Source organism: Corvus hawaiiensis, chromosome 3 (genome assembly GCF_020740725.1).
Source record: "Corvus hawaiiensis isolate bCorHaw1 chromosome 3, bCorHaw1.pri.cur, whole genome shotgun sequence".
Classification (NCBI taxonomy): Eukaryota; Metazoa; Chordata; class Aves; order Passeriformes; family Corvidae; genus Corvus; species Corvus hawaiiensis.
The window spans coordinates 87,382,297-87,407,407 of NC_063215.1; the positions used below are offsets into that span (position 1 = coordinate 87,382,297).

Below are 25,111 nucleotides of genomic sequence, written 5' to 3' on the forward strand. Positions count from 1 at the left end.
AGTCCTTGAAATCACTCAGAGGAGGGCAGCAAAGCTGATGTAAGGGCTGGAAGGAACATCCTGTGAGGAGTGGCTAAGGACTTTTGACTTGTCTAGTTTGGAGCAAAGGGCTCTCGGGGATGACCACATTGCCTTCTACAACTCCCTGAGGAGTAGAAGTGGAGAGGGAGGTACTCAGCTCTTCTCCCTGGTATCCAGTGATAGGATGTGTGGGAATGGTTCAAAGCTGTACCAGGGGAGGTTCAGATTGCACATCAGGAAGCATTTCTTTACTGAGAGTATGGTAAAACCCTGGAACAGACTTCCTAGAGAGGTGGCCAATGCCCCAAGCCTGACAGTGTTGAAGAGGCATTTGGACAGTGCCCTCAAGAACGTGCTTTAAGTTTTGGACAGGTGGTTGTCGTAGGTTCCTCCCAACTGAAATATCCTATCTTTCTCTAATTTGAACAAAATAATATGAACTGATAGAAATAAAAGCTTTCACTTCAAGGAAGACGAGGTGGGATCATTTTGAGTTGTTTTGCTTCTTGTTCTTCTTGCCAGTAGTTACTGGGACAAACTTTTAATCTTAAATGCATGAGATGTTTCAAGGGAAATGTTAGGGCTATCACAGAAATACTCAGTTTTTGGTTTGCAGGCTTCAGTCTATCTGTGTCTGTATTCTTCCAGTTATTTAATCACCTTGCTAAGATTCATGGTTGCATCCTTCATTTCTGCGTCTTGACTGTTATATTGCAGTCTGCAAAACAATGTAGGAATAACAAGTTAGCTCTTGAAGTGTAGAGCTATGTGCTGTGGTAGCTGGACTGCTGCTGGCACTGGACTTAGCTACTTTGACATTGGGTGTTTCAATGCTACAGCCTTCTAAACTAGAGGCAGCATGTATTTTCATGTGTTTTTATCAGCGTAGAGTTGCTGTGTATGTTACCTGCCTTCTTTACCTCACATGAAATTTTGGAAATCCTAATGTGTCTTGAGAGTTTAAAACAAAGATGAGGACCTAGGTCTGAGCTGGAGGCTTTTATTCCAAGCCCACTTGTAGAGAAAATGGAGTATTTTCAGAGGGTCACAGCGAAAAGGCAAGGGCAGAGGTCACAAGTTACAGCAAGAGAAATTCCACTTGCATGTCAGGTGAAAATAAATTAATGGTCAGAGTGGTCTGATGCTGGAGGAGAGGCCCAGAGGGGCTTTGGAAGACCTTGGAGATACTCAGAACTTGGCTGGACACAGCCTTGAGTAACCTGCTGTGAACTGGAGTTGGGCCAGGGACTTCCAGAGGCGCCTTCCAACCTGAGTGATTACATGATTCAGAATAGCAGCCAATAGCCCTCAGGATCTACAAAGGTCTGACAGCCCTGCTAACTGAGTGATTTTGTGTCTACTGACTTGTCTCAAAACAGATTGCTGTGAGATGTTGGCAAGTTCTGTGGCCCAGGAAGCTCCCACATGATCCTCATGCATCTTTCACTAACCTGTTAGGTGGCTGGCATGTATGTCTATCTAAAAAGAGTTAAGGATCGTTCTTGTGAATTTTTTCCTGTGGTTGTGTACCTTGAACTCTCTCACGGGTGAAAAATAATTTATTTCAGGTTGGTTTGTCTTTCATCCTTTGCTAGCTGTGTCTTTGAACTTGCCATCACTCATTTCAAGACAGTTTGATTGCTTTGACAAAGTGTTCTGCAGTTACAGATAGTTACAATGGTTAGAGGATTTAACACGCCGTAGAGGTGGGAAGGAATAGCAAGTACTCTTCCCTTTGCCAAGATATTTTTTAAATATTCCAGCTATTGATAGATTATGTCTTTCAGGTCATCAAGAAGGTAGGTTTTGGTTGTCTTTCTCAATTACAGGTGGAGAAAAAAATACAGGGGAAAGACATTGCAGGTACAAGAAAGCACATGGTTTCTTACTGAGTTGGGAATATTTTCCAGGTGAAATGCAGCCAGTAGCTGGATACAGAGCTTTGCTCTCACCAAGAAATGGTCTGCAGTGAAGTGGTAGGGGAGGTTAAAACTTGTGGGAACTTACTAAGGTCATTTTGAGGAGGTTTTCATCCTGCAGCCTCTGGAGGAGGACCCTGCATCATTGACTTGCCAAAGTTGAAGCTGTGTCAGAAACAGAATGCAGGAACAGTGGCTCCCAGTGATCATTTGGATCGACAGTGGTCTATTCAGTGGCACTGTGTTCTTTAATTTCTTTGTGATCTTAGGTTGGCCAAGTCTACGCTGACTCTGATCCCACTGCTGGGGACCCACGAGGTCATCTTTGCCTTTATTACTGACGAGCATGCCAGAGGGATGCTGCGCTTCGTGAAGCTTTTTACTGAGCTCTCCTTTGCTTCATTCCAGGTAGCACTCACAGTGTGCCCATGGGCGTAAGATATTTCTTAACTGCTATTTGGGGACCTGCTTTCTCTCTCATTCATTGCATGCTCCCTGTTCCTTATATTTCTCAGTTTAGCACTAGATGTTACAGGATTATGACAGTGGAAAGGAAGGTGTAAGGACTAATTTTTAACAGCCAACTTGACTACAATAAACTGGTATTCCTGTCCACATATTAATATTTACTTCCTATGGCTCACCTCAGGGCAATAAGAAAATTGTCTGTGATTTCCTGTAATTGTATAATGGCATTGCTGAAAGCACATTTTGTGCTTTCTCCAGTGTTTTTGATAGTCCTTGGAAAATCTGTGCTGTGAGAGGTAGCTGTCTCCAGCTGTAACTGCATGTGAGGAGGGCATAGGCTTATTGTGATTTTTATTTAACTATTGCCTTAGGTAAGGCCATTTCAAATGACTCTCCTTGTGTAAGGAAATCATTATTCTTTTAGTTTCCCTGCACAGTCACTCATTCCCCATTTATCAAGCGCAGAGCTGTATTTAAGACTGCTGTGAATTGCTCATTTATGAAGCGTTTATGACTTGAAACCAGGTAAGGAAGAAGGGGAAAGAAATCACTAGACAAAAATAAGAGATTGAAGAAAACAGCAACTCCTTTTTCCTAATACCATGTACTTTGAGACACAGTTTGGTTAAACCTCCACTCTGCCATCAGAGCTGACAGGGATCAAAGATTCTCCACCTTTCAGTCTTATCATGGACATGCCAGTGTGAAGCCTCTAGCCCTCTGCAAGTGAGTCTGGCAAAGTGAGGAAACTGCTCTGCTCACTGTTCTTCTGGTTTTTGTTGATTTCAGGGGCTGATGGTTGCAATTCTTTACTGTTTCATCAATAATGAGGTAAGAGAGAGACTATTTGTTCCAATTTGCCTTATCAGCATACACCATAGGAAAAGGAAATTGAAAATGGTCTTGAACTGCTAAATTGTCCTTGTTCAGGACATTTTTTTTACAGATCCTTCCTTGCACAGCTCCATGGGATAACTCATCAGACAAATGTGTCTGGAGGGAATTCAGGTAGCGTAATTTAGGGTCACTATTTGTAGACGAGGAATCTCACAAATAGTGTTGCTTGCAATTGTGTAGGTTGCACTGGTGGGATTCTTTAATTAAGAATTATAGCTACTCTTCTTAATCTGTTTTATAGTGCTTCTTATTTGCTTGTTTTTGTGAATGTGGGAGTGGAGCCCATTTTATTACATGAACTTAGCTCAGCTGGCTGGTGAAGTTGGAGAATCCTTGTGGCTGTTGCTGTACAGTTTGGTTTCATTTAGTTTCCCTTTAGCCCAACTGCTTGAAGACATTATCACTCTCTCATTAAAACTGAACTTCACAGTGGTAAATTCAACAGGCCCAGAAGAATGTACCTTTGGCTTTGAGTTAATTGATTGCAAGTACCATCTTCTGTGGCTTGTGCTGAATCCCAGCCCTGTAGAGGGAAAGGGTATTGTTCTGTTTCAGTATTGCAGGAAACTCTCATGTTACCTTCTAAGTGATTGTTATTCATTCATTCAGCAGCCAGGTTTGTAAGGGAAGCAAACACTACTCATGTGGCAGTACATTATTAAATTAAATGCACATCAGTATGTTTTACACTCACACTAAATCTACTTTTAACGATGACATGGTAATTCAAGATCACTTATTGAGAGACAGGCCTCATCGAGGAATTGGAATCAGTAGAAAAATGTGCTATTTGTGTCATTATGGCCAGCCTGGAGTCAACAGAAAAGCAGCAGGCACCCTGAACTAAGCCTTGCAGGAGTCAGCTCACTTTTGTAGCTGGTGGGTAAGATTTTATTGAAGTGAATCTGTTAATTGTACTGCTTACAAAATCAGAGGTGAGTAGCAGCAGGCTTTGCTGTTGTGAATGAATGTCACTTGCTGCGTGTCGTGAATTGGAAGAACATTGCTTCGAATTCCTTGTATGGCTTTACAGGTGTACTTCAATCCTGAGATGCAGCACTGTCTGCTGGTGGATCATGTATTTCTTTTGATTCACCTTGGCATTTGCTCATACATCCCCTGTGCATCTGCAGCCAGGCCTCTCGTGTGTAATGCTCAATAACTTCCTTCACATGGTATAAGGACAAAGTTACATCATAACCCAGACTTTATTACAAGGCCTCAAACAGGCAGGCTTGTTTCATTTGAGGGAGCTTACTGTGTAATAGCCTACCTATGTTTCTAAGAGATCCTCCAAATCTCTTGTTACTATAATTCTCTTGCCTTTGTAATATAGTTCATAAAATATAACCACAGTGTGCTCAGCTTCACTGACAGACAATCTAGGATGAATTATTTTGCTTGTTTGAACTCTTGTTAAAAGAGAGGCGTAGGATTTTGTCAAGCCTGGTCATCAGCATCCGTAAAATAAATCTACGTAAAGAGTTTGATTAAGTGAAGTCTGTTATAAACTATATGAGAACTCTTTCCTAGACTAAATGAGAAACTGTCTTCTGACACACTGTGTGTGTCCAAAGATTATACTTGTTTGCAGTGTGGTCTACATTTTATTTTTGTCTGTGACTCATTGACTCTTTTTCCTTAACCATACAGAATGAAAATTCTTTGCAAGTCCTAGTGCCCAGATCAAGACTAGAAGTGAAGATAGAAGCAATATTAATGTCCTTTTCTAATATCTACTTCTGAAAAAAAACCAGAATATGTCTTATTTCACCTGAAAGATTCTGGATTTGCTCTGAAGCCAACAGTAGGATCTCATGAAGAACATTGTTACCACCAATGTTCTTTGCAAAATGAGCTTGGCTTAATATGACTGGTTTTTCTGCTGTTAGTACTGCTTTCTATAAGAAATATTTTAAACCACAGAGATGCTGCCTTTTTCCACCAGTTAGTTCAGGATGGTTCAGGTTTCATTCTCTGTAGTCTTGGTTCTCCTTTTTGCCTTCTTGCTATTGCAGTGGAAGTATGATTCACTATCTTCTACTTTAAAGAATCTGTCCTGATATCAGGACTCCTGAGTTCTTGAAGTACTGCTCAATCCTCTCTTTTGCTTTTAATTTTTGTCATTCTCTACAGAAACTATTAATTAAATTCTTCCATCAGCTCCACTCCATCCCATTTTAGACTTACTTTCCTTTCACTATGATTTGGTGAGATTTTTTTGGCAAAATTTAGGAGGCTTTTATAATCAGATTCCAGATTGATTGCCACACTGTCAACTTCCTTCCCCATTAGCTGCATAAAGCTCAATCAGCAGCTTTCTGTGAGAGGTCTTCTCCAACTTTTAATCTCCATGACCATCTTTTTCAAGTTCTCTGACCTCTTCCCTTTCTCTTTTAAAATACTCTACATAAAAATTTTTCGTCTTCCCCTTTCTCACATGTCATGGTTTAACCTCAGCCAGCACTGTGCAGCCACTTGCTCATTCCCTCTTGGTGGGATGGAGATGAGAATTCAGTTCGTTTACTACTTCCCACTGGCAGGGAGGTGTCTTCCCAGCTTCTTGCACATCTCCAGCCTGCCAGCTGTCAGGGTGGGATGAGAAGCAGAAGAGGCCTTGGCACTGTGCAAGCCCTGCCTAGCAATAACAAAAGCATCTCTGCATTACCAACACTGTTTCCAGCACAAATACAAAACACAGCCCCATACTAGCTACTGTGAAGAAAATTAGCTCTACCCCAGCCAAAATCAGCACATCATGGGAGCTTTGTTTTTGGTATCCTTTTTCCTGTATAGCTTATTTCTGGAGAATCTTATCAACACAGGGAAGTTACTAGGATAATTATTTTGCTGAAAGATCAGTAGATCTGCTTCTGTGCTCAGGAACTGCCTCTGCAAAATAAATCTTAACCTATTCCCTTGCTTATACATTCAAAGCCATCTAGGCAAAAGCTCAGTTCAATGCAGACAGCAGAGCTTCTCCCTATTCCTCTTCCTAACCCATGGAGAGAAAACTGGTATTACACCATTCAGATCTGTTCCTAAGACAGACTGATTCCTGCAGTCTTTTGTTCAGGTCTTCCATGCACTTTATCTCAATCTTGCAGGCTATCTGTATAATAGCTCAAGCCTGTCATGTCCAGCTGGAGTAAAGACTCATTTCCTCCCGTTGACTGACCTGAAGGTACCTATTTCTATTGCTCATTGACTTATTCTGTCAGTCACTACATTCATGCTTTCATTCAGGATTTGCCAGTAAATGCCTGCAACAGCTTTTTTCCAGTGCCGCCTTACTGTTTTCCATGCCCACAAAAGATGCCAAATACTGGAGTGGTAATACAGTCAATTCTTTTCCTGCAGGCACTATGGTTCCTGCATTTCTGCCTTTGGCTGCCCATTCTCCCTCATTCTTCTATGCCAGGCGATCCCAGACACACAGTCTTTCTCTGGTGTCTTTATGCACCTTTTGGCACAACAGACCCCCCTTTACCATGGTAAAATACAAGCTTCTGTCTCAGCATCTTTGCTTCTGACCCATGAGGTGAGGTGGAGGTCAGATTCTGGATTCTGACAGATTCTCAGAAACACAGAGATGCAGCTGGTTCCACCAGGACAGTGTTCAATACAAGGGCTGTAGCCCAGAGTTGAAAAGCGCTGCTAGAGGTACCCACCAGGGGAAGACAATTAGTTTTTTAAGGCTTTTCTCCTTTTTTAGAACTGCCTCTCAAATTCAGTATTTCACAGAGAACAAGCAAAGAAAGCAGACACACAGCAGCTTGTTTCCTAGGAAGTTTCCCTCAGAATATGAAGGTTTCAGCAGCCTGGGCATGATGACAAACCTGTGTTGAAACTGCCATCAACCTACTTAGTCTCTTGGTGGTCAGTGCAAAATCCTAAAATAAAAGAAAAAGCATCTCTCCAGAGAAGGCTCCCTTAAGTAACCCACATACAGTGAACTTATTTCCAGGCTGAAGTACACACCATAATGAACTGATTACTGTGGTTGCACTCCTGCCTTTTATCTGGAGTAACAAGTGTGCAATTTTATGTCCTCTGCCTTATGTGTTAAAAGCTAATGGTGTTCTTAATTCAGTCAAGTGGCAAAAACTTTGCCCTTGGAACAGGGAAATCTAAATTCTGTTTGTTTTAGCAGTTACAAAATCTGGGATAAACTTCCATACAAGTGCAGAGGTTACACAGTTCAACCCAGAACCTGTGACTAGATGAGCATACATTGTTGCTTTAAGAAAAGCTAGTATCTGGAATGAGATACTGTAATTGCTGTTTAAAAAGGGGGAATAAGTACAGTCTTTAATCTGCTTAATTGTTGTTTTCAATTCTGAATAAACATTTGGTTTTGTATGAAATAAAAAGAACCCACATAAATACTCAAAGAACAAAAATAATCCAGGACATATTAATGTTTAAATCAAACCAGAAATTAGAACTCTTAAGAATACTTGTTGTGCAATAGTGAGCAGGAAGTCAGTCTTTTCAGGTGTTTCATGGCTGATAAGCAAATTCAGCTTAATTGTTAGTTCTGGTAGGGCATAGAGTATGATCAGTATTGAGGTGAATACAATTTAGAGCAAAATAATGAAGGTAAGATTTTCTGGTGCATAAAAGAGCTTTTTTTCTACAAGTAAAAATGAATGTAATCATTATTTTAAATGTGGAATGGCCTACAATGGATTAATGAGATAATTGCATAATTGGAAGCAATAATATTGCAGCTTTAAGGTACTTCCAGCTTTTCTCAGTAGTGTGGTATCCTTCCTTGCTTTTTTCTGATGGAGTCATTTAAAGAGCTGATCAGTTCTACAGTCATTCCTTTTTTTCCTTCTTTGCTTCTGTTAGGTTCAGATGGAGTTTCGGAAGAGCTGGGAGCGCTGGAGATTGGAACATTTGTATGTCCAGAGAGACAGCAGTATGAAACCTCTGAAGTGTCCAGCCAACAGCATCAGTAGTGGGGGCACAGTAGGCAGCAGTGTCTATGCTGCCACTTGTCAGGCCACATTCAGCTGAGACTTCTGCAGGTGAATCAGACTGAAACAATGAACTGTATAATATACCTGAGAACCCTTAAATACCCAAGTAAGTGGCTTAAGTTGGCCATCTCCAGCGAGAAACTTAAGCATATGCTGCTCATTGCCTGCAGGCTGTTGGACAGAGGTGTTGTAGGGAAAGCAATCTGGTAATGTAATCAACACATCAGAGGAAAAATTGATCATGTCTAAAGTAAGTTAAAAGAGTTTCTTCCTATTTGCACACAAGGCCTCCGGGGGTCCAAAACTTAAGCGTAGCATTGATCCAGTCTGAAACCACAGGGTCAATGGCTTATTACTGTTGAGTGGGCGAGCTGAGTGATCGACTGATTAAATTACAAGGATATAGAATATGATTATTGCCAAAAAATACATTCAGACTTTTCTGGGGATAGGGTAAGGTGCCATCACCATTTTAGGAAAAAAATAATTTAGTGAGACACAACTTGTGTTTCAGGGAAGAATTAGTTTTGTAGCAGGAGTTTCCCAAAGTCAAAGTTGAAAATATGCTAACGTTTTTTCTGGGTAGGTGAAGAACAGCATCCTGAAGGTCTATCAATATACAGCACATAGTGTAGGGAAAACTTCTGAATACTATCTTTAACCTTCACTTAAAAAGAATATAAAAACCCAAACAAAACAAAAATGAAGTATCTGCTGGGAGCATCTTCTGCTAGGAATAGGTGCACGTTATCTCTGTTGACATGGATGGAAATGTCCCCTGCATGCACAGGCTTTTCATTGTCAGTGCTACTCTGCCCGCCTGGTGGGCACAGAGGCGTTCACAGGGATGGGATGATGACTGGTGTTTCAAGAGAACATTTCTTGTCTGAGCTTTACTCTGCTTCTTGTGGGTGCAAACACACAGAAAAAAGTCAGCTTGTGGCCTCTGCTGGTCTTAGCAGACCTCTCCTCATTGAAAAGATCCGGTAGTTGGCAGTGTGGACTGACTTTTGTTTCCCCTCCGGCCTTGGTCCTTCTCTCCTGTGACACAAGGTACCCACGCACGTGGAGGGGGAGGCGGCCCTTGCAGAGGGCGCGGGTTCAGCACCAAGGACAGCTCCCGCCCCCCTGCCCGGGGTGGGCTGCCATCCTCCAGAGCCTGCCTGCCTGCTTCCCAAAAGCAGCATTCCAAAAAAAACCCAAACAAAACCAACATCTCCAAACAAGAAATCCTGAACTCCATGAGCTTTTTTCCGCCTGTTTAAAACAACAAGGGCTCGTGCAACGACTGCATCTGCACTGTGTAGTGTGTTCCCTCCCTGATGGTGACAAGAATTGCTGGGGAAAAGCAGAAGTACCTTTAAGAAGCAGGAGGTGGTCCATTGCATCACTTAATAAAAGCTTTAGACATCTTTACTCTGCTCTGACTTGGGCTCTTTTTACAGCAAAGTGCCAGAGACTAGCTCTGAGAATCTCTCTGTTCACAGATTTCTTGTAGTAAGTAAGCAACTTCCGTGGCATAGCAGTTACAACTACTCAGCAGAAACAACCCCCCCTATTTTCAAGTCTCTTTGCACTTGCATTCACAACCCCTATTGCCAAGAAAGTGGACTGGATATTCTGGGATGTAACTCAGCATCTTTCCTGCCTGAAGCTAGATTGCTTTGCATGGGATTATTAAATCATTGCATTAGAATCCTAATTGCCAACAGCATGGATTAGTTTTGCAATCATAAGGTTAGAATTGAATTAGAGACAATGTGTTACCTTCTTCTGCTATGATGCTTGTAATTGAGCTCCAGGGAGAAAGACATGTTTGCAGAAATCCACCACAGTTCTCAGGCCATCTTATGTGTCTTCAGCATGCTGGCTTCTCTGCAGGCTTCTTCCAGGCCTTCCCTCCCTAACATCGGTTGCAGAACTGACTTCGGAATGAAGCACTTCAGGTTCTTCTGTAAATTTAATAACTAGCTTCTGTGTTGTGTGACCATCAATACAATAGTTGTCTATGCAGATGTTAACTGCTGTCATACAATTTAATTAATTAGCTTCCTGTGCGTAGAGAGTATGCTTGTTATTTCTATCTAACATCTACCCTGAAGTGCTTAGAACAGGAAAAAAAGTACTGAAGATAGTCACTGGCAGGTGAGAGGGCAGCGTGGTGACAGATGCAATTTACAGCTGTGGGATAATGTACATTGGTGGGAATAATTTCACTCATTAATATTCACAAGTGGATGCTGGTTTTCTTGGGCCCTGCTTAGGTGTGTGCAAAGCTGGGAAAAAAAGTTTCTGCTGCTTGCGTAGCTGTTGGCACGATGATAGTTTTGCTATGACAGTAGGAAGTTACAGAAGTGTTTTACCTCACTGCTGTGCTGGACAAACAAGTGTGTGTAATAAATGAAAGAGGACAGACATGGGAATAGAGAGCACTCCCATGTGTGGTAACAAACCTGTACTTAGTTGCTGTCACAAACAAGATTCAACAGCTTGATGTGCATTTGAGTTAGTAGGCTGTTCTTGTCCCTCCTACTCATTTGTGAACTGAGGGCTTTGGGCCCACAAGAATAATGCCAGTTAACTTATCTTGGTGACTTCTGCTTTGTTAGAATACAAGAGAAAAGTAAGGTAAGAAAGAGGTCTTAGCCAAGCAGAGGGTTGCAGAGGAAATTTTTTCCCCCTCTAATTAGGCTCTTGCTTGTTCAAACTTTTTAAAATCCCCTCTCGAAACAACTCAGTGGAAGTAATTACCACCAAGCAGAATTACGGTATTCGTGTATTTAGAGATTGAGCAAGGCCTCAATGCCAATTTCTCCATCATACTTTATCTACTTCAGTAAAACCTTTTACAAGCCTTTGTTATTCATGCCATCTCTATTTCAAAATGTATAATGTACATTTATTTGAATAGCATGAAATAAGTAAACCAACACAAAGCACTGGAACAGATGAACTGTGTCAATTTTTATTTCTTGTGCCTTTTGGCTTCATGCTCACTTTTTGTGGTAACTTGTTTCATGAAGCATTAAATAGAAGAGGCTATAAATCCACCTGGACAGAATGCAACTAGAGTTTATAGTTAGTAAAAACTTTATTTCCAGCATTGCTGCTATGAATTTTTATAATTTCATGGATCTTACCTTGTATTTAATATTTATTTGCATGTATTTCCTTGTTTTAAAAAATACCCACAGAATTGAACTGTACAAGATGTCAGATTATCAACTCCCCATAAACATTATGCTGATGTTTATTTTTACTGTTGTGAATAAAGTTTCAACTCACAAAACTCCATTGCTTACAGGTGTTTTGAGTATCATCTGACTACTTCTTACCCTGTAATTAGAATATTTTTTAAGAATGGAAAGATTCCCGGTCTGTGGTTCTTCCAAGGAAACAGAGCTTTGTATGTGCAAGTCTGTGTCCACTACCAAGAGGCCTTTGACCTTGCTGAGCCTTCGTTAATAAAATCCAAAATGCAGCATGTTAAAAAATCAAAAGGAAACCAGTAAGAACAGTGAAAACTCTGAGGGGTTTTTACTGGAGAATGACAGAATATGTGCAAATGACAAAATTCTGTGTTTGCCTTTAAATAGCAGCATTTGGAATTTTTACAACAGCCCACAATAGAAACTGTGAGAGTGCTGTGGGGAGCTACTGAGAGGTGCTTAGCAGTGTTAACATACTGTATGTGCTTTAATCTATTACTCTCTTACTAGTCCAGTTAAATTCAAAGTGCCACTTTCTTTTGTTTCTACAACAAATGATGAAATTTGTGGTGAGTAATGCCTTAACAATGTGTTTAACTGTTAAATTAGAAAAGACATAATGGAACAGTATTTGAAAGACCAATTTGTGACTTTTCTTCTCAACGCTGTCCTCAGAGACACAAGTTCTAGCAGTTTCTCTTCAAAATGATGACTTAATGATTTCATAGAATCATAAAATTTGTTATGGCTTGAAAAGACCTTTAAGATCATCAAGTCCAACTGTCTGTATAGCATCACCACCATGTTCAACACTAAAATATGTTCTCAAGTGCCACATCCATGTGTTTTTTACATCCTTTGAGCAGTGATGACTCCCACTTTGCTGGGCAGGTCTGGCTTAATGCAGTGATGTACCTACTAAAAACAGCAGTAGATCATACAAGTACACCTGCCATGAGTAAGTCTTTTTTGGCTTACAAATTGTGAAAACTGTAATGTGAAGCAAAATTACAAGGAGAGGTTTGGGTTAGATGAAAGACAGCACTGCACCTCCAAGCAGCAGCCTATTTTACGTATATGGTTATTGCTTCATGTCTCTTCTTCAGAACGAGGGTTCCAGCCGGTGCAGGGGAGAGCAGCAGAGGGCCCTTCTACTGCAGGTGTCGAACAGCAGCCGCTCCATGACCTGTGGCAAAGCTCTCGGGAGCTCCAGCTGACACGCTGACAGCCGCAGCTGTGACAAGTCCGTGCCTCTCGGCGCCGCTCCACAGCGGCCGCAACAGCTGCCCGGCCCCAGGAAACGAGACCAGAGCGCAGGCTTTACTAGGGCTTTATTCGGGACCGGCCGGGGGCGCCGGGCAGCAGTAAGGCTCAGGCGGTTTTTTGTATAGGAACAGACCCCGTTTCCTCCCCCCAAGCCCCGGCCCTTCCTCGGGGCGGCGGCAGCGGGTCCGGCCCGGCGGCTGTCCCGGCCCAGCACAGCGCGGTCCCCGCCGGGCCGGGCGCTACGTGCCCGCGGCGGGCCGGTAGTGCAGCTCCCGCTCCAGCTGCTCGGCCGTCAGCGTCCCGGCGATAGCGGCGCAGCCGGGGTTGAAGACGGAGTAGGCGCTGAGCTCGCCGGGCCGCCGCTCGGCGGGGCCGCGGGTGCCGGCGTACATCCAGTAGAGCAGGGAGAGGACGAAGTAGGGTAGCCCGAGCTCCAGCTCCGCGAACAGCGCCAGCAGCACGGCCCACAGCAGCACCTTCAGCAGCAGCGGGCGCGCCCACAGCGGAGCCGGCGCCGCGCCGGGACGGACCTGCGGAGGCGGCAGGAGACGCGGCGTCAGGCACCGGCCGGCCGCCGCAGCCCCCGCCCCGCCCGCCTCGGCGCTCACCTGAGCGCCGCCCGGGCCCACCGCGGCTGCCCGCGGTCCCTCGGCGGCCTCCGGAGCCGCGGCCTTTCCCGGCGGCTCGGCGGGGCGCGGAGCGGCGGCGGCGCTGCCGCGGGCGGCGCGGAACTGGGCGAGGCGGCGCTCCACGGCCGCCGCCATGGCCGAGCCGCGCCTGCGCAAGGCCCGTGAGGGCGCGGGGAGGAGGCGGGGCCGGGGCGCGGGGCGCTGGGAGCGGGGCTGGGGTCCTGCCGTGGGGAGCCAAAGCTGGCGGCCGGCCCATCCTCGCCGTCCGGGATGGAGAGCAGAGCCGGCGATTCGCTCTGGAGAAAAGCTGTAATTCACCAGAGGCCTCTCGTGTTTTGTTTTCACACAACTAATCAGGTTGGAAAAGGCGTCTGAATTATAGTCCAGCCTTGACCAAACATCCAAATTGTCAAATAGATTATGGCATTAAATGCCATGTCCAGTCATTTACTGAACACCTCCAGAGATGGTGACTCCACCACCTCCCTGGGCAGGCCATTCCAATGTCTAGTGAGCCCTTCTGTGAAGAAATTCCTCCAACCATCCAACCTAAACCTCCTCTGGCACAGCCTGAAGCTGCATCCGCTTGTCCTGTCGCTGGCTGCCTGGGAGAAGAGGCTGACCACTACCTGGCTGCAGCCTCCCCCGAGCCTCCTCTTCTCTGGGCTAAGCAATCCTAGTGACTAATGTCGGCACCAAAGAGAAGAGGGGAGGGAGACAATAAAGCGTGGAGTGAGCAAAGCCTGGGGCCGGGGAATGAGATGTTCATAGCCAGGCTGACCAGCGACATTTGCATTGGGCTTTCGAGCAGAGGTTTTAGCAGAGTGCTGGGCAGCTGGGGCAGGGCAGCGTGCAGGAGGAGGAGGGCACCGCACTGGGCTTGGCCGTTCATCATGTGGTGCCAGGAGCCAGGGCTCGCCCTGTGCCATCCTCTGCTGGCCCTGCAGAAAAGCCTGTGGTGGGCTCCCTCCAACACAGGCCCATGGGCCTTGCCAGCATCCATCCCACATCCATCCCACGCTTTAAATCAAATAATAAAATTGGGGAAACTAGCTCTATCACATTATGTTTCAGCTATCAGCACTGCCAAGAAATAAAAATTTATTTACAGATTCTGTCTCTTAGCCTCAGGAGTAAAATATCTATCACTCTCCAGCAGTAAGAGTCAGTAATGAGCCATCATTTCATCCTGCAGTGCTGTTTCCAGTTACTTACAGCCTTCTCAGAAGTGACCTTTGGGGCTGAATGTCTCATGCATGTGTCAGCTCAGAAGTGAATATGAGAAGTCTAATAAAAATCAATTTGGGTGTTCTTAAGTTATCTTAATGTGGAAAAAAATGTGGTTTTTCCCAGCTAAATCATTTTTCCAATGCCTATTTTATGCTCGGTTACAAAATGACTTTCTTTTTAACCTCCCGACTTTTCAGAGAGTGCCGCAATGAATAAAATTTTTCTCTTTATTTGTGGAAATTTGATTTTGAAATAACAGTCAAAAATGTTTTAAGATAGCCTGCACAGGACATTATTTTATTTAGATTTTTTTTCTTCTTGTTGTTCTACTTTTCATGGAAACAGCTCCTTGTTCTGTAGACTTCATTAGTCAAACTAATAGTTACATGTGACGAATATGTAAAATATCACCTTTGCAAGCTGCACCCAGCGATTCCCATGTTGTCAGATTTTACTCAAGATTTCCCAGGTTTAGTATGTGTTTGCTATTATCCATCCAAATAGCTATTTTATGGCTATTTTATAGAGCTACCTATATTGCCACGTGTTGTTAGGAAACGCACAGAAGAGTGCCATGAATCATGCCTTTGAAGCTTAAGAGCACTCCAGTAACTTCATCTGTGAGTGTTACACTGCAGATAAATACCTAAACAAATTTGTATCCATAAAGTCTTAAAGTACTTCAATATATCCTGTTTAAAACAAACAGCTTTTGTATAGACATTTCATTTTGTTTGTTTGTTTGTTTAACAAACCATATGAACAATTTGTTCCCTACTCCAGTGCCTACAAAAGTTCTTGGCAGTTCACCAAAGCTTAATCTTTGGATCCTCAGCCTGTGGTTGGGAGGGCAGAGGGGACATGTAGAGGCTGAAGAACACATCTATGGGACTTTAATCACTTCATGCCTTTCTCTATCTATGAGAAAAACAAATTTAATATAGTGAGTTTGTAGGTGTGAGACTATGAGTCAAGTCTTTCTCCCCTTGTGCCTTAGCCAACGATTAATCAAAAATGTTGGGTGCTATGGATAGATCTCTAAAGCTGCATTCTTTATAAAGGAAGTTCTGGAACTGCCCTTCTACTTTTAGGAGGCAGCATTAAGATCACCTTAAAATTTATTTTTTTTTAATTTGTTTCTTACTAAATCATAATACAAAGCAGCTCACGTGTATTTCTCTCTGCCAAGAAGAAAACCTTTGTTCTTTATAAACTTCCACTTCAGCGATTTTGAAACCTTTTCCTCTATCCCAGCAATCAACTTTTTGTTGTGTTTTAATATTTATGAGAGAAGAATCATTGCATTCTGTTCTCAGCCAAGTATCATCAGCTTAAGGAGCTAAGGTTCCAAGCCATTAGGAGCTTTGTCTATGGCACTCTATCAGCAAGAAAACTGAAGGAGGTGAAAGAATTGACAGAACAAGAAAGCTGTCAAAGCCATGGCCAAAGTACAGTTGATTTTATATTTTTGGGGTGGTCACTGCAGAGTTTTTCCTAATTAATTTTCAAACATGTCCACTCTTTCACACCCCTTAAGGAAGGAAGAGAAGTGGAAACCAATTAGATGAAGTATTTTTACATGACAGATGGCATTAGCAGTATTTGTGGCAAAATGCCAACCCCGCTGAGTTAACCTAAGCATTGATAGCAACATTCAGATCCTGTGGCACCCTTTGCATGTACCTGGCTTGTCACCAGGTCTTGGTGTCAGCCAAGTGTCCTTGCTCAATAGTAGAGGCTCGGGCCTTGCCCAGTGGTTTGGAGTGTTGTTGCTTGCTTCCTCCAGCTGCAGATACCTGTTCATGTCTGCCAGCTTTTTCAGATATCAACAGTAATCAAGTCACATTAATTCTCTTGATGGATTAATCTAATTCATTATCACGAGCTCTCTTCTTCATGAGATAAGCGTTCACACTCACACTGACTTGCTAAGTGCCATAAATGCAGACAGAAGGGCAACCCATTATTAGTATAATGACCTAGCTTAATTAGTTCAATGGAGCTGAGGGAGCATTAGCTCTAGTTGTTGAGGTCTTGCAGAACATGTATAAAATAGATTGAAGTGCACAGATTCATATTTGTCTAATTCCATAGAGAGCTTTCTGCATATCCTTTTACTAATCAGTTCTAAACTACAGAGAAGAGCTGCTTCCTTTGTTAAAAAAGGTCATTAATTTTCCTTCCTAAAATAGCAGCATCAGGGTACTTTGCCATTAGACATAAAGAAAATTTTTTCTGTCTTTTTATTGAACTCGTTTAGTTTCTGAATTGCAAATTTTCGTGTCTGGGTGGTTTTGAAACGTGTGCATTTGTGTATTCAGCAGTGCATGCTAAAAGGTTCTGAGACCCTAGCACTTATGTTTCTGCTTTATATGCTGAAGGGCTCTATATTGAAACATATTTCAAATTGGACAAAGGAGAGTTATTAATATTTCTGTCACAACTCTGAAATGTTCCTCTTCATTTAATGAGAAACTTCTGTTTGAGGGAAAACAGAGAAAAGAATCACTCACTAGTTCAATGTCAGCAGTAAATGTCAGATACTTACTGAAATCATTGTAACAGGAAAGCAAGATGAGCTATTTTACTGCTTTTGGAAGATAACACCCAATGAGCACTCTAGATGGGATTGTTTTGCCATGTTCATAACTTTGATCTGATTCCAAAGTCAAAGTTTTGAAAACTGTTTTAAAACATCCGAAGTTCAGAATACTGTCTTTTGACTTTTGTCATATAGCTAGGGTGGGAAAAAAGGCATTTGCCACTTGATATTCCTCATAACTTAAGTGAAAAGAAGCCTGATTTGTCTTTCCTGTCTGTCAACATTATGCTGGGTTTAATCAGTCTTCTCTTCTCAAACTTTTTTTTGGAAAAAAAAACCTTTGTAACTTAATTGTCAAAGTACTTTTGTGAAGTTGGAAGCTCTTTAGGCTTGGAGTGAATATTTTTTATTCTAGGTTTGTATACACTTAGCCACAACAGTCCGTAACTGGATGCTGTAATAGCATTTCCCCAGACAGCAAAAATGAAGTGAAAAGAATGTCAGACAAGATCTTAAAACCAATTGTAGATCTGAGTTCTGGTTTCACATCTATTTCCTTTAATCCAGTCCAGTTTGAAATATAGAAAATTCTTACACATACACAGTCTTCAGAAGCCTTTCATTGAGAATGCACTTTAAACATTAATGCTCACACTGGCTGCCAGTTTTACACATCCACTTCCACAAAAACACAAGAGGCAGAAGAACACTGATGGATTTCATTGTTAAAGGAGCAGAATGCCCAGACAGGTGTTGCAACAACCTCTTCTCATGCCTTCAAGCCTCTGCCCTATATGATAGGACAAACCATCATCCAGAATCTGCTGTATCATTGTAGTTTTCAGAGTGCATTCCAGCCAGCTGGTTGGAACCTCGGGCTCTTGCTGATAAATATCATTTCCCTATAAACAGTTCAGATAGGGGCCAGACTTCAACTGCGCCCCTGAGATAGGTATGCCAGGTGTAAGGGCTTGGAGCTATTTCTGAATTACCACAAATTATTCAGCAGATTACAAGATGAAGGAGGGAGATATCATGGCATTCCTCTTCCTCCTGGGCTCTAAATGAAAGAAATGAGCTTATTTAGAATAAAGTAGTTGATTATGTATATCTCCACATAATCTATAGAACAGAAGTTCAAACTATTACTTCTGGCAAGGTGTTGGATTGTATGGAAATATTATCAGTTTACTCTTTTTGGAAATTTCTCCTCCTCATTATCTCCTTTTAGCCCTAACACCTACACTGGATTTTGGAATATTTATGGTGTTTATCACCAGGAGTGAAACTGTTCAGTCAGATCGCAGCTGATAGATGACAAACTTTAGGGATAAGGCCTTCTCTAATTTTTTCAATGACAGGAATAAACTGGGCAGTCCACCAAGAGAATGAGCCTTTCAGCATGACCTAGGAAAATGCTTTTCCAAATTGACGTTTCAACATATGATACACCACCTGCTTCTTTCCAAACTGATACAGGATAGTAAAAATAACTAATTGTCATTTACAACAGAAGTTTGGAGCTCCAAGCTGCCTTCAGTAATACACAAAGGTTGTGTTGGGGCTCATCGCTGAAAGTTAGTGGATGGCACACACAAATGAAAAATGGGTACACTGGTAATGAACTTAATCCCTAAATTCCTCCTCCAGTTGTGGAAAGAATTTTTATGGGTTTCAGAATCCTGAGAGAAAGGCAGGAGCAGTAAGCTTTATATCCCACCCATGTAGTAAGTCAAGGCTGGGGCATCATCAGAACCACCTGTGAAAAACATGGTGTTCATGGAGGAAATGGTCCTGCTGTGATACATCATGCAAAGTGTGGGCATCACCACAAGTACAAAGTTCCCCAAGCACTCATTCATTTTCTAATGGAAGTGGTGATTATTTTTTAATGCTCTGTGCTGAATCCAGAGCTATCAGATATCTTTGCCATGTACCAGAGCAATTTACCACCCCTAGGGACGAGTGGTTTGAGAATCCCTAATTAATTTCATATAAAATAGGTCATGAGGATGCTCTGCTCAGTTAGTATGGCAGCACATCTGTAGACACACAGAAGCACCTAAGAACAAAGAGTGTCTTATCCCTAGAGCAAAGATTTTGTGCATGGCTGTCTTGGACTGCAACCATGCAATCTAAATTCCACAGTCCCTCACTCCTGTTTAGGTGACTGTACCTGCACTATTTATGTCACATCTAATAACTGTAATTTTGAATCGAGTCAGAGTCCAGACTGCAACTGATCTGTGTATAAGGGTCAAATTAAATTTCAGCTCTGCTCTAGGTGCTTATGTGCTATTTTGGATCTTACCCCCAAATGATGACTTTTAATTTATTAAGAAAATGCCAACAAATTTATCTTCATGATTGTAAAGAAAACACAGGAACCGAAATGGATACAACCAGTGTGAAAAGTGCAATAGTAGTTCAGAACTCTTTTGTAATCAGAGTTCCTTGCTTACAGAGAGAGTATTTTTCTTGCCAGTATTTGTTCTAATAAATGGAATAAAGATCTGGAAGAAAAACCTATATAAAACAAAATGTGAAGAGAAGAAAGATGTAAGAAAGTCTTGAATCCACAAGAGACTTGCAGACATACAGCTTTTGCTAACTGCTGAAAGCTATTAGAAGGAAACTTGGTCTATTGGAACGGATTAATAAATCTTTGATTTAAACACACTGCCAGCCCTGACTTGCAAAAGTATCACAAGTTCAATACTCCAGAATCCAATACATAAAGCCTACCTCTGACATCCTCAAAAAGTGGAAAATCCTTTGTCTTGAACTTACTTTCCTGGCTTGGGTCTGATTGTGAGACCTGAAAAAACACACATGAAGCACCACATCAAGCAGAGACTCAGCAACAGCCTCCTCTTGTAAGAGACCAAGATACAATATCCCAGGTGTAAAGCCCAGTATGTGGGACTAGAGGAACACAGGTAGGAGATAAGAACAAGGGAACTCACGTGAGACTAGCAGAGGTTGGAGACACTATGGTGGGTCTGAAACAAACAGAGACACCAAACCAGATCCTCAGTTTTCCTGAAATGATGTGACCCTGTGGTGTTAAAACCTGACCTCACTGAAGTCAGTGAGGACTTTGCCAGGACTACACTGGGGTTGGGATTACATCTCCTGATGGACCAAACTGAGCTCATACCTTGCTCTCTGCTTCATGAGACCTGTGGGCCTCATACAAAAGATCTTGGTGTTACTTCCCTTAAAAATAAACTGACACAACAACAGAAACTTTGCAACTTTTTTTTTTAACCATGACAAGCCTAGCCAATTTATTCTATTTATTATACTGTAAGCATGCCTCACCAATCTTGTACCTTATGCCTTCTAAAATAATATAAATTGCATGAGGAGGACAATTAATACCTAAGCAAGATTGCTTCTTAGATTGTAAAGACAACCTGGAATGGGGCTGAATCTCTGAATTTATGGCAAGTAAAGCTCAGAACTGGGTCTGACTGTGCCAGCACAGTAAGAGAATGTGGAGTGTTCATCCTGCCTCTGGTAGGTTTAGAAAGCATAAACTGTGTTTTGGCATTTTTGTGCTGACCCTAAGGGACACTCAGCACTGCAGCAAGTTCAGTGTGTAACCTCCTGCCTGGGTTCTCTCTGCAGTCAAACTTGACCTGAGTTTCAGTATTTCTCCTGATTGTGGCCTCATAGGCCATGATCCGAGCAACCAAGCTATGAAAGGAAGGGGAAAAAAACAAGCCCAAGAAAACCATGCTTTGTGTGTACTGGCTAAGTAGAGATTTCAGATGGCAGAAAACACTGAGGATCATTTCTAGATCATTTCTTTATCTCGGAGGGCAGGAAAGGATGCAGTACATTCTTTTGTCAGCTCTTCCAAAGGATGACTAAGTGGCTTTCATAGGCAGGACATTGCAAACATTTGACAGTATTATCCTATCTTTTCTGTTTGAGCAGTCCAGTAATGACAACAATATGTAGCAGATAAGGCATGAATTAATGAGGGAGAAATATTTACAGATTAAAAGGTCTGACATTTATGTTTCTAAAGAAGATATAAACAGACAGGAGCAAAAAATATCTACATTTTTGGTTTTTTTACAATCAAAGTGCTTGTGGCAGAGCCTTCACATTTTGAAGTTGAATTCTGGCCTCAAATCCGTACCAGTGTATATTTTCTTCCTCCATTCATGGCCTTTAACTCCCTTCTGGAAAAATTCCTCTGAATTTCAAAATCTAGTTTGGTTTTTTTTTTTTAAGATTCCTCAGAATATCAACTTGGGGCAAGAGAGCTGCAGATTCACTCATGACACCATGAGCCGAAGGAGAAATGACAGCACCCTCTGCTGTCATTTTAGATGATTACCTTAAAGATTTCTCTTAATCTCACTGGTTTTAGCTTGCCTGGGAAAGAGCTGACAGAATCTTTGGTTCGTAATTTTTATTTCATATTAAGAAGATTATGACTGGCTTGTGATTTATTTCTATTTTGTTCCTTTGTAAATGACTGTTGTATTCCACAATTCAGACTAGTTTCTCTTTTGGGATCTAAAAGGAATGGAAATTTTAAATCTATGACTTCTGCTTATGTGAGATAAGATTCACCTTTCAAAATACACCTTTTCTTTCAATAAACATGTTTTTTATCACATGCACACTGAATTTCAACATATGTTTTCTGAAACCCACTCTCTGACTGATGAGCCAAAGAGCCAAACAGGTTTAATTTAATCTTCACTTCTTTAATTCGTACATCTGACACTGGGGAGCTGCACAATTGGGATTACATCTCCCTTTTCCCTGCTGCAGACACAGGTGATTCTGACACTGAGCTCCCAAGGATGTAGCTGTGGATTGACTACAGAGGCCTGAAGGGATTTATTTCCACGATTAGCGACTGAGATACAATTTGAATTACGTTAAATGAATATATACTCCCTCTCTCGCTAATTCCTGCTTCCCTTCTGTGATGGACATACAGTTTTGGTTTTGATTCTGAGTTAAGTAAGTTCTAAAATAAATGTAAATTCACAGGAACATTATCTGTGTTATTTATGGAAGTCAACGTATTTGCTGTAGACCTGATCTGATAGTTCCTTTTAATTCCTTCACATGCATGAAGAGAGTGAAATATATTAGATTTATAATATTGTGATTTACACAAAAGCACGTGTGTCTCCAGGCTGTGGGATACTGGACCAATGGAGCTCTGGACCAATACCAAGAAAATCCTTTACTTTTAAACTTCATGTGAAAATAGATTAATTCTTCCTTTATATTTAAGGTCTGTCTCATTAAATGGATTTCAGAGTTCAGTTTCAGGTTTTCCAACTACTGTTTTTTCTTTTCAGAGGAAATTTAGTAAGTATTCTGTCCTTTTTCTTTAATATCAACATTTTAAATTGAAGTGCTAGGAAAGGTTCTGTATTCATTAAAAAAAGCTGTTCTGCTGGCCATGGTTTTAAAACATGGGGCATTAGTACTCATTCATGTTCTTGAACAAAAGTGATTTTCAGGAGAGAAATGCAGTGTAAATATGGATAGTGTACATGAAATACTAGGATTTTTACTGGGAGAACAAACACATAATTATCCCAGCATTGCTTTTGCTCTGTGTCATTTCCCAGATTTGTTAACGTGCAGTAAACCAACAAAACCAATGGGGAATCAACAGGACAGAACTGACCAGGTTCTCAGTAGGCATCAGCTGGTACCTAAAAATCACTAGCGCTGCATACACATACATACATTAGCAAGTATTCCTCATGGAATGTACAGGTCTAATGCTAATGCTCATATGGTTGGCTGAGTTCAGTGCCTGCGTTTAATTCTGGGAAATATTCCTAGGAGATTGAACAGAATGGCTTCTGCACTACAGTTACATTTACTGTGCATCGCTACCTGTAGGCTTGACAGCCAAATGAACCTGTGCCCTATCTCCAGACCTATCACAATCTGGGTCTGTTTCTAGTTGCCATATTACCACCTCAGCCTCACTTCACAAGCGAGTGAAGTTCCTTTTCCTGTTGTTGTTTTCTTGTTCTCCAGTCTCGGCTGATTGAAGAAAAATGAAATCCACGTTCCCTGGCCACAGCCTTGGTCCTCCCGTCCCCTCCTCCGCATTTAGCGAGGCCATAAGGCTTCCGAGGCCGCTTCCACCTGACAGTGCTTGGTGCTTCATTATAACTGTGTCTGTTAATGCAGGCTCAGGGCCCTGGAGCAGCAAATCGAAATCGGGAAATTTCTGTACGCAGTTCTGCACGTTCTTTCCCGGTTCCTGACATCCGCCTCTGTACGAGGGTGTGTTCTCAGGCTCTTCATGCCCACTAGGTGGTAGCAAAAAGGCGTTGTTGGGAGTTGGTTTGCAGGGCTCCCCCATCCTTTTCCCGGGAATCTGCAGGGCAGAGCCGGAGTCAGGCTGCTGCTGATGCTGGGCAGGTGCGGGAAAACCATGGGGACCTTCTGTTGCACAGATCCGAAACTATGAGCTTGCTAAAGAGTAAATCCTTCTCGAGCTTCAAGAAGATGTAAGGAAGGCAAGTTGCTTTGTTGAGACCACAAAATGGGTAGTAGGGAGTTCTTGGGGATTTTTTCCTTGAACGCACTCCCAAAACCTGCAAAGGAATGTCCCGGTGCATTGCTGTACCCCACACACGTTGTCAAATGTGTGGAGGTTTCCATGTTCAGCTCATTTCTTCAGGATATGCTACATATAGTAAAGGCATCCCTAGGGAAAGTGCTAGAGGTCAAAGAGGGGAGCAAGGTAAAGGCAGTTCATGTCGTGCTGATGACATTATTCCTGCTTTTAAAAATACCTGCATTTAATAAATTGAGCTACCTGTTGGGATGCAGATTCAGGTAGAAGCTTGAAGACCCAAACATGGATCTCTTTCTGGTCCACATCTGTAACACGACTAGCACTAAAGCTTAGTTAAAAAATACGAAACTTCTAATTTTGTAGAAGTTTTCCTTTTCTATATAGGGACAAACTCAGTATTTTTTCAATGGAAGATGAGATTATTTTTGGTGAAAAAAAAAGAGCAAAGGAAATTACTTAAAATAATAGGAGCATTTTCATAGGAAAGAAAAGAAAATAAACCAAAATCTCTCATTCAAGTCATAGCTCTGCTTGATTCAAGGCAAGCCTTGATTTCAATGGGCAGCTTTACCAGAACAATTTTTCTCTCTTTTTAGGGTTAGGCTTAGGGTTAGGTTAGGGATAGGATTAGGATTTGGTTTAGGGTTAGGGACGTCTATGTTGCGGTTGGGGTTAGGGTAAGGGTAGATTTATGTTTAGGGTTAGGGTAGTGTTAGGGTTAGGATTATGGTTGTGTTTGTGGTTGGATTAGGGTTAGGGTTAGAATTAGGGTTAGGTTTAGGGTTAGGGTTTTGATTAGCAGTAGCTGTATCGATAGTGTTGGGGTTTGGTTTATGGTTAGGGTTACTTTTGGTGTTTAGTGTTAGGGTTGCTTTAAATTTGCAGTTATGTTTCTGGTTGGGTTAAGGTTTGTGGTAGGGCTAGGTTTAGGATTAGGTGCCTCTAAGTTAGTTCTACTTGGTGACGTCATGGGGCACAGTGATACAGTCTGTGCCTACAGAGCCTCTCCTTATTTGCAGGTCTCTGGCCACACAGTAATCAAAATTACCACAGTAGAAGGAATGTTTTCTGCTGAAACATTCTTGCAGTTTGTTCGGGTTGCAAAAAAAGCATCTTTTATTTGGAAAATTGCTCCAGGAACTTCTGACCATCTTTGTTCACTGGAGCAGGATGGCCATGATTTCAGAGTAAAAACAGCAAGTCCAGCAAATTGCCCGACCTCTCGTGCATATACAACTTCCCCACTGCTGGAGCCTAATAAAAAGAGTGGCAGAATGACTTTGGAGTCATTTGGTACCAACTGAGTATCACTGGAACAGGTGCATTTTGTTTTTCTTCTCCAGCTCCTCAGCATTT

The 25,111-nt window shown here is 42.1% G+C and overlaps 2 protein-coding genes and 1 long non-coding RNA gene across 3 annotated transcripts in view; 1 reads left to right on the forward strand and 2 right to left on the reverse strand.

The window, feature by feature from the left end:
- The window catches only part of GLP1R (glucagon like peptide 1 receptor), an 81,791-nt gene extending 70,206 nt beyond the window's left edge, over window positions 1–11,585 (forward strand). The window contains exons 11-13 of the mRNA XM_048299038.1: window positions 2,210–2,348; window positions 3,198–3,239; window positions 8,163–11,585. Coding sequence (XP_048154995.1) covers window positions 2,210–2,348; window positions 3,198–3,239; window positions 8,163–8,330 — 349 coding nt within the window. The 3' untranslated portion in view covers window positions 8,331–11,585. The remainder of the gene's footprint in view (window positions 1–2,209; window positions 2,349–3,197; window positions 3,240–8,162) is intronic.
- Window positions 511–10,146, reverse strand: LOC125323774. Its single transcript, XR_007202640.1, has 3 exons — window positions 10,061–10,146; window positions 3,767–3,828; window positions 511–739 (listed from the first exon to the last, which is right to left on the reverse strand). It is a non-coding gene; the product is annotated as an uncharacterized LOC125323774 (long non-coding RNA).
- Window positions 11,586–12,816: 1,231 nt separating the features above from the next.
- On the reverse strand, window positions 12,817–16,431 carry SAYSD1 (SAYSVFN motif domain containing 1). The gene is made up of 3 exons (XM_048296008.1): window positions 16,424–16,431; window positions 13,377–13,785; window positions 12,817–13,298 (listed from the first exon to the last, which is right to left on the reverse strand). Exons 1-3 carry the CDS (start codon window positions 16,429–16,431, stop codon window positions 13,008–13,010), a joined length of 708 nt encoding a protein of 235 aa, XP_048151965.1. The 3' UTR covers window positions 12,817–13,007.
- Window positions 16,432–25,111: the final 8,680 nt, after the last annotated feature.